Source organism: Myotis davidii, unplaced genomic scaffold (assembly GCF_000327345.1).
Source record: "Myotis davidii unplaced genomic scaffold, ASM32734v1 scaffold520, whole genome shotgun sequence".
Lineage (NCBI taxonomy): Eukaryota > Metazoa > Chordata > Mammalia > Chiroptera > Vespertilionidae > Myotis > Myotis davidii.
The window spans coordinates 1,552,503-1,561,494 of NW_006292908.1; the positions used below are offsets into that span (position 1 = coordinate 1,552,503).

The 8,992-nt window shown below is 38.7% G+C and overlaps 1 protein-coding gene across 1 annotated transcript in view; it reads right to left on the bottom strand.

Annotated features, from left to right (window-relative positions):
- Positions 1 to 8,992, bottom strand: part of CCDC178 (coiled-coil domain containing 178) — a 245,073-nt gene that overhangs the window by 201,656 nt on the left and 34,425 nt on the right. The window contains exons 4-6 of the mRNA XM_006766397.1: positions 6,145 to 6,167; positions 3,882 to 3,964; positions 503 to 703 (exon numbers count right to left, since the gene is read on the bottom strand). Of these exons, the coding sequence (XP_006766460.1) occupies positions 503 to 703; positions 3,882 to 3,964; positions 6,145 to 6,167 (307 nt within the window). The remainder of the gene's footprint in view (positions 1 to 502; positions 704 to 3,881; positions 3,965 to 6,144; positions 6,168 to 8,992) is intronic.

Genomic DNA, 8,992 nt, shown 5'->3' on the forward strand with positions numbered 1-8,992 from the left:
TTCCTTTGAAACATTTGTTACCTGCGTGACTCTTGGAAACACCTTAAGTTTCATTGCCTCCTAGAAGTTACCAATAAAACTTACAGCTGAATTCCCCAAAGTAGCTGCATGCAGTCGCTGAAATATCCCTTAGCCCTCTCATGTTTTACTATGTTTAAAGATGTGGCCAATACCACTAACTGGCAATCACTTTCAATTTCTGGTCCTCAAACACTACAGTCATTATATGAAGCATGAGCAGGAAGTTTGCATGCCCCCTGGGTCCCATGAGTGCAAAGGAATTTCAAACACCGATGACAGCAGGTCCAGGTTTGCTCAATGCATTCCTTCCCACTAAGCACTGTCATTAACAGCATCTATTAGAAGTATACCCGTTTGGATGCAAAATCCCAGGAATAGGGTCACTCAAACAGAGCTGATGTTTTATTCCGCGCTACAATCGATTACTCATGCCTGCCTAACAAAGGTAATGGTGGTACGATGAAACGATCCTCATTATTACCTTTCTGCACAGCCATGGGCATTTCTTGAAGTCTCCAGATTGACCAATAATCAATTTTCTTGTTTATCTTCTTCTTTCGTGACTGTTGTCGCTTCAGAGCTTCTTCAGCTTCTGCGCGGTCCGTTTCTAAACTTTTGATGAGAAAAATGGCCTCTGACAGTAACATTTCCATTTCCTGCTTTAATTCTGGACACTTCTCATCTTAAAACAGGAAAAGGCATTCACACTTGTTAATGAGCCAGCCTATAAACTGGGCGGTGGGAACATGAGGACTAATTGTATCACTATATTTAGTATTTATATAATTAATAAGCGAATTTTAGAAAAACAAATTAGCCTTTTAAAGACCATTAACTTTTAAAGACATTATCACACAATCATAAGGTTGATTATCCATTTCAAAAGACAGGTTTTTAAATGGACATTTCATAAAACAATTAGAATAGAAATCTCAACTAATATCTTCCATGTATAATATCTTAACTGAAGGAAAAAAAAAACAAGTGCTCTGTTTATAAGCTGCATTTTGAAAATATGCTTGTGTTTCCTTCCCATTCTGTGAGAAAAGCAAATCATAATCATCACACAGCAGATACATATTGGACATCCTCAGATGGTTACTAGAAACAAGACACAATATTCTTTATACTTTCAGATAATAACATTCCTACTTAGCCTTGCCAAAATTTTATTGTTGTTCCCAAATTCTAATTATTCAGTTATAAAATAAATTAACTCCTTTAATGAGAGGTATTTGTGATTTCTGGTTCACAGCTCTGGAGTGACAGGGTTTCATGTTAATGAAACCATTACTATGACCATTCATCTAGTTATGTAAGAAACGGATAGAGAGCCTGTGAAGTCCAAGGCAACATGTTCGCTCCCCGGAAACAGACCAGTAAGGAATATGGACACAGGCCACACCCTGGTGACATTTACACTTGTGAGCGATGGCTTTTGCCAAAACATGACATAACAAGAAGACAGACGCAAACACAGTCTCAAGAAAGGCAAAGCCCCCAAACACGGAAGCAGAGGAGAAACCGTAAAACCAGATCTGTTCATGGATAATTGAGACCATTATAAACTTTTGAACAATAATAGATACAGAGGCAGAGCTGCCTCAAACAGAGTGTCAAACTGCATCGGGAAGGCCGGGGAGGGTTCGGGGGCGGGAGGTAGGGGGGTAAGAGATCAACCAAAGGACGGATGCATGCATATAAGCATAACCAATGGACATAAGACACTGGGGAATAGGGGAGGCTAGGGGACTGTCTAGGGCGGGGGGAAAAAATGGACACATATGTAATACCCTTTGTAATAAAAAATAAAATTAAAAAAAAAGATGAACAAAAAAAAAATAAAACAGATCTGGAGGAAAGGCAACTCACAGGCCTCTGGTTTCTTTTGCTTTGTGTTTGGACAATAAGGACAGTCATCTCCTAGGAGAAGGTGGTGTGACATCATGGTTGTAAGGGGAAGCTGAACAGTCCCACACAGTTTCTTGGCTAAGAAATTCAGCATCTGCCTGAGTAGAATTCTTAAAAAGCAGGTTTCTCAATGGCAAGGTATAAAATTTTACTTTTCTAGACCTCTCCTTTATTTGGCCTCTATTTATTTGGTCTACAGCCTTCTTCTTCTTCTTTTCTTTTTTCAAATTCCACCACATCCTGTAAACTTCATATTCTTAATTGTCTGCTTTGTTAAATGCCAATATACACATTAAGCACTGGGTTCTCCAACCAACTTACTATCCCTTCAATCTCTATAACAAGATTTCAGCCTGAAACACATGATGGAATTACTGGCACTGAAAGTAAAGCACTTCTGATTAGATAGATTTCTGTCCAAAGGTGAGGTGTCCATTATGCTATTGAAAGATGTTTTTTTACTGTTTCTATCATAGCATTTTAAAATAAATGTTTTGTGTAACTTGGAAGGCCTCCAATTCATTGCATTTAACACCTCTCAATTTTTTTCTAGAACACTATCTCAATTAGTTCATATTGAGTGAGCAACCACCTGACTTTTTAGCATAAATATTTGCAATAGATCTTCCTTATCTTTTTAAAATATACTTTATTGATTTCAGAGAAGAAAGAAGAAGGAGAGAGAGATAGAAACATCAGTGATGAGAGAGAAGCCACTACTGGCGATCAGCCCACAACCTGGGCATGTGCCCTTGACCAGAACCAAACCCGGGACCCTTCAGCCCACAGGCTGACGTTCTATCCACTGAGCCAAATCCACCAGGGCAAATCTTCCTTATCTTGATATTGTCTTATGTTTTAAAGCAGCCGTGGGCAAACTATGGCCCGCGGGCCAGATTCGGCCCTTTGAAATGAATAAAACTATTGAAAAAAAAGACCGTACCCTTTTATGTAATGATGTTTACTTTGAATTTATATTAGTTCACACAAACACTCCATCCATGCTTTTGTTCCGGCCCTCCGGTCCAGTTTAAGAACCCATTGTGGCCCTCGAGTCAAAAAGTTTGCCCACCCGTTTTAGAGTCAAATGTACATGTTTATAATAAACATAAGTGCAGTTAATGTAATGGATAGTGTGACTACTCATATTATTTTTTTCTCTCAGCATTTATCGTGAAAAGTTAATAAGTGAGGTTTTCATCTTCACTATAGACATAAATAGTGAAAACAGTAGAATCAGAGCCTCACTGTGAATGACAGCTTTGAATAAAATATTCTTGCTTTTAAAAAATCCAGAGTTTATTAGTTACCATTCACTTAAGGAAGGTGTTTAACAAATTTTTGTGGTAAGGAGTGGGGAAGAGTTAATATAATATCAAGAATATATTCAAATACACTGAAGAATTTTAACACACATTTTATTCAGTATATGAATTATTTTACATTTTGTAAAATATTAATCTTGACAAAAATATTAATCTTGATTTATATATATTATATATGTAAGTATATAATGAACCCCATGTGACTATTTTCATTGAAATCTATGTTAAAGTTAAACTTAAAAATTAAATGCCTCCATCTCGCCAGCCACATTTCCAGTTCTCACAAACTGATGTTGTGCTGGCCAGTGCAGATACAGGAGACTCTGATTCTCACAGGAAGCCCTCCTGCACAGAACTGGAACTGTAGTTAGCTTCTGGAGCGGTGAGCCGGAATCATACACACTCAGGACCCAGACAAGTACACGGTACATAGGAGTCGTTAATGAATATTTGTTGAACAAATGTCTCATCAAATCATACAGGAGGCTCTTTCCTCTCTTACACACTCATAAGAATTATAAAGCTGTGAAACATTATGAAGTGAAAATGAGAACTATATGAAATAAAAAGTCAGTGAGCTTTCGAACGCAGCTGTGCGGATCTAAGTGTGCGGTCCAGCCTTACCTCTCTCTTCCTTGGGTTTGACCTCTTTGCTGGGCTTAGCGACTCTCCTGTCTTTTTCCAGGTCCTCTGGGGCAGCCCTGCGCCTGTGGGACGGGGGAGAGGGAACCAATGACTCCAGGAGGGCTGTACTTCAAGTTAGGAAAACGAACATTAGGTGATGCTCTTACACTGAATTGGAAATGTTTGTGGTGAAACTTACTATATACATACTAACACTACTCTCCTGGAGATTAATACAGCAACATTCTAACAGCTAATGGGCTTAATGCTTCATGGTAAATTAACAGAAATCTAAAATCTGTTACAAATTATCTGAAATTTTTTAAAATATATTTTCATTGATTTCAGAGAGGAAGAGAGAGGGAGAGAGAGAGAGAAAGATCAAAGAAACATCGATGAGAGAAAATCGTTGATCAGCTGCCACCTGCACACCCCACACTGGGGTGGAACCCTTAACCCAGGCAAGTGCCCTGCCCTGGAATTGAACCATGACCTCCTGGTTCATAGGTTGATGCTCAACCACTGAGCCACACTTGCTGGGCATAAGGCGATAATAAAGCAGTTTGTTTTTAAGAAATTGGTCTTTCCTAAGGATTTGCTATTGAAAAGGGGGTTTTAAAAAAATAAGTTAAATGAGCTATTTTTCTAATTTCAGTTTAGCAATTTCTGGGGAATCAATATGAATGACAAGGAGCAAGAACACTATTTCAGATTTGAAGTTTAAGGTTTTAGAAAAATGTACAAATTAAAATGTTATTTCTTTTCTAAAAACTCTTTTAGCTAAAGTCCTATATGTTGAACAACGATATATTTCTCATTATCAGTATCACTTCTTGGATCCTAGTCTACGTTTCATTGTATTTCAACAATGTATTTTTTTCCCTAACAAAAGTTATAAGAAAATCAGCAAAGCAAGGAGTTTCGTTTTTTATTAAACTATCATTTTTCTTATTAAAGAAAGCTGTATACCTGACTACCATTTCCTATCTCTGATGGCTGCATATTACATGTTTCATTGTTATTCTGCAATTTATTTAGGAAAGTCTGTCTATTCTGAGGTCAGAAATATATTCATTATATGTTCTTCCTTCAGTTATAATTTCATTTAAACATTTCTTTTGAAAAAGGTAATGTATTTTTTCTTGTTTGCTTTTAAAAACAAAAAAATAATTATCCCAGCATCTATTATTAAATAATGCTCTACCCACTGTTAGCCTCCATCTATTGGGGTGATTGTTGCTGTTTGTTAGGGGTGGTTGTTATTTGTTTGTTTAATGATTCTTTTAAACATTTTTTGCAACATCTGCATTCTTTGTCACGTGTGGCCACTACAGGAAGTGTTTCATCAGTGTATTGGTGAGCTTCTGTTTTGCCTGTCAGCTTCCACAGCTGGAGCCGAAAGAGAGAAAGGGGGGAAATGCCTCCCAATCCTCACAGATAGGCTCTGTGATGGAGGACTCCTTCAATGCTTATCCAGGCTGTTTACATCTCTTCCTCTTACCATCTGTTCTTGCCTAAAGGTTAGCCACAGGTCAAAGGTTAGGGTCTTCTTGGTTCTTGGTTCTTCCCTGCACGTGTCCAGGATTGGTCATCTGTGTGCATTTCTCAATTCCCCGACATATGTGAGAGCTCTGAAAAGCCTCATTTTCTCAGGTACCTCTGCGCTCAGCTCTTCTTTCCCAGGCCCTCTGGTCTGTCCAATGCTAGGTCCAACTCTTATCAACAGCCTCATCAGTGGTGGCAAGGATATGCCTTTTAGTGCTTCCAACAAACACTCGCTGGAAGTGGTCAGACAGGTCATGACACTGAACCACACTTCTTCTAGCAGAAGGTCTCTGTCGTGCCCTCTGACACCAGTGCAGGAGGCCTCTTTGGGGCCGCCTCTGATTTGGGGGCTGGAGGAGGCAAGTAGGCAATTGAAAATGCCACCGTGGTCTCCTCATAAAATGCGGCAGACTTCATCATCTTCTTCCATGGTTGTAGTGAGTTTTTTACTAGATTATACATTTTGGAAAAAGTTGATTCTGACCAATTTTTACCAAATTTATAGTTGCTTAGTGGTGGTACAGAGCCCTGGAGATCCCTATTCTGTCATTTTCCATGATATCCTAATTCTTACTTTTTAAAAAAAATTATATTTTAGTATCTAATATGAAAAACTCTGCTTTCAATTTTCTGTTCCTTTTGAAATAAAACTCCTCGAAGCAGATTAATCATCTAAATGTGAACATGAACGAATAAAAGCAGCATGACAGGTTCTTACCGTTCCTCCAAAGAAGTTTCAAACTGTCAAAATAAAAGATCTCAATAAAAAACAAATTTTAGACATCTCAGAAAACAATAGCAAACTTAACTTATACTTGAACTCACTGGTAAACTTGTAACTACTCCACTTCACATATCCCATTATATTTCTGTCAAATTATATACTCTGTTGTTTCCAAAACAGTAATATACTTCTACTACCTACTCTATACTTTCCTTATTACTCTCGCCTGGTTGTTTTTACCTTTCATCATCTGTGTTTCTAAATCTTACACTTTTATCAGGACCAGTTAAAATGCCCCTTATTCCCAAATGACTTTCCACACAATCTAAATCCATGACTTCCTTTGAACTTTAATATATCACAAAAGAGTGGAAAACACATAATTTCATGAGTTCACAAACACTCAGTTTTCCATAGAATTATCCTTGTCTTTTCTCTCTCCTGGACTATACACTCTTTGGAAGGAGTCTTGTTCTATGATATACTCTAAAATAACCATGAGCTTTAAGGGGCATAAGTTACTAAAAACACAAGGAATACATAGTCTGAATGTTATGGGTTTTGTAAATAACCTCCAAGTCAAGATGTTAGATTGGGCATATATCATTACTTCTCTTCAATTCCCATTTCATACCAACATTTCTGGAGAAAAATATATATGTCTGTCAATAAAATCATTGGGACATATATTTTAAAAGAACACCCAGAAATAGAAAGTAACCTGATGAGACTGAGAGTGAAGACAGAGCAAAGAAACGTATAGTTCAGAAGACAAGTGGAGGTCCTTTCAGGGGAGATGAGAGGCTTCTCTGGAGAACCCTTGCAGAATTCCCAGGCTGTGAGAATAAACAGGTGGTAGACAGCCAAGCTAATAATAGAAGGGTGGCCTGTGGTGAGATGAACAGATATCATTGCTTCCCCCAAGAATCCTGACTAGGTGACTGAGAAGGACTCTCTCACCGCACTGGAGATCTGCCTAAGATGGAAAGGTTGTCTAATAAATATGGAAGTTATGGTTCTAGAGAGAAACAAAACAGAGCCCACGGAACTAGCAAATTCTCCTGTAGACACAAATAGGTGGGAAGGAAAACAAAGACAGATTTCACCAATAGTGAAGATATCCCAAGATGCTACAAATTCAAATGTAAGCTTATTTAGGCAAACGGTGAGGTCCTCTACTATGTTATAATCTTACTAGAGGCCCAGTGCACAAAATTCATGCAAGCGTAGGCCTTCCTTCCTCCGGCTGCCAGCACTGGCTTCTCTCCAGCAACTGGTACCTGGCTTCCCTCTGGCTGCTGGCAGGCACCCAGGACCCAGGCTTCCCTTGCAGCCCTGGCTTTGTCCAGGAGGTTGTCCAGAAGGATGTCTGGTCTAATTAGCATATTACACTTTTATTATTATAGACCAGTGGCCCGGTGCACAAAATTCATGCGGGGGGGTGGGGGGGGAGGTTTGTGCCTCAGCCTGGCCTGCACCTTCTCCAATCTGGGACCACTGGGGGAATGTATCAGAAATTTGGTCAAGAGGGTCAGATGATTAAGTAGTAGGTTTCAAAATTAAAAACAAATATGAAATGTATAATCAAAGCCAAGTTTTCCAATCAGAATTCCAAGCATATTGACAATCGTGTGTTTTGGTCCCCCTCACTGACATCTCAGGGACAGATGACACAGCACAGTGATAAACAGGGTGGTCTTGGAACTCAGACACACCTGCCTGGAGGATGGTTTTGCCATGACTGTGAGACCTTGGGGAAAAACCAACCTCTGAGGTCATTTCCCTCCTCTTCATTTCCTTACAAGGTTTCATAAAGAAGTCAACAAAAGCATGTATATTAAGCCTATGATATAGTATAGTAAGCACTTAATAAAGTTTTATTGTCATTGCTATTGATGATAAGGTTATTTTTGTGAAATACATTATTTATATTTTAAAGAATGATTTCTAAATACAGACAGTCCCCCGACTTAGGATGGTTTGACTTAGTATATTTTGACTTTATGATGGTACAAAAGTGATACACATTCAGTAGAAACTGTACTTTGAATTTTTCTTTTAAATCTTTCTTGGATTAGCCCTAGCTGATTTGGCTCAGTGGACAGCGCACCGGCCTGTGAACTGAAGAGTCCCAGGTTCAATTCCGGTCTAGGGCATATGCCTGGGTTGCAGGCTCAATTCCCAGTAGGGCGGGGGGAAGGGTGGAAGCAGGAGGCAGCCAATTAATAATTCTCTCTCATAATGGGTGTTTCTCCCTCTCCTTTCCTCTCTGAAATCAATAAAAATATATTTTAAAATCAATCAATCAATCTTTTCCTGGATTAGTGACATATGGTAAGAGGCTCTCTTGTGGCGCAGCGAGCCACAGCTACACAGTCAAGGGGGTAAACGACCAATACGCTACAGCACACTCAGTGTGTTAGAGGACTCTGCCCAACTGTAGTCTGGTGTAAGTGTTCTGCACATGTCGAAGGCAGGCTCGGCTCAGCTATAATGTTCAGCAAGGTAGGTGTATTAACAACCCCTTCCTCAACAATTTTTTTGTTAAAAACGTTTCTTTTTCAGACTAATTTTTTTATTTTGGTTCTATATAGTATTTTTGATGCTGGTTATGAAAACAGTTTGTAATTATTTTTTCTTCCCATTTTTGTGGTTAAGAATAGTATTTCCTTAGAAAGTTTCTACATGAAATTATTTAGAATGGTACGTATGTAGCTGGTTTTTGAAGGAAAAGTTTTTAGACGAGTATACTCGTCGCCGACTGAAAAAAGAACATTTTGTGAAACCGTGTATACACGTTTCTGCCGGGGAAGGGGTTAAGCCACAGTCTGCTTTATATTTT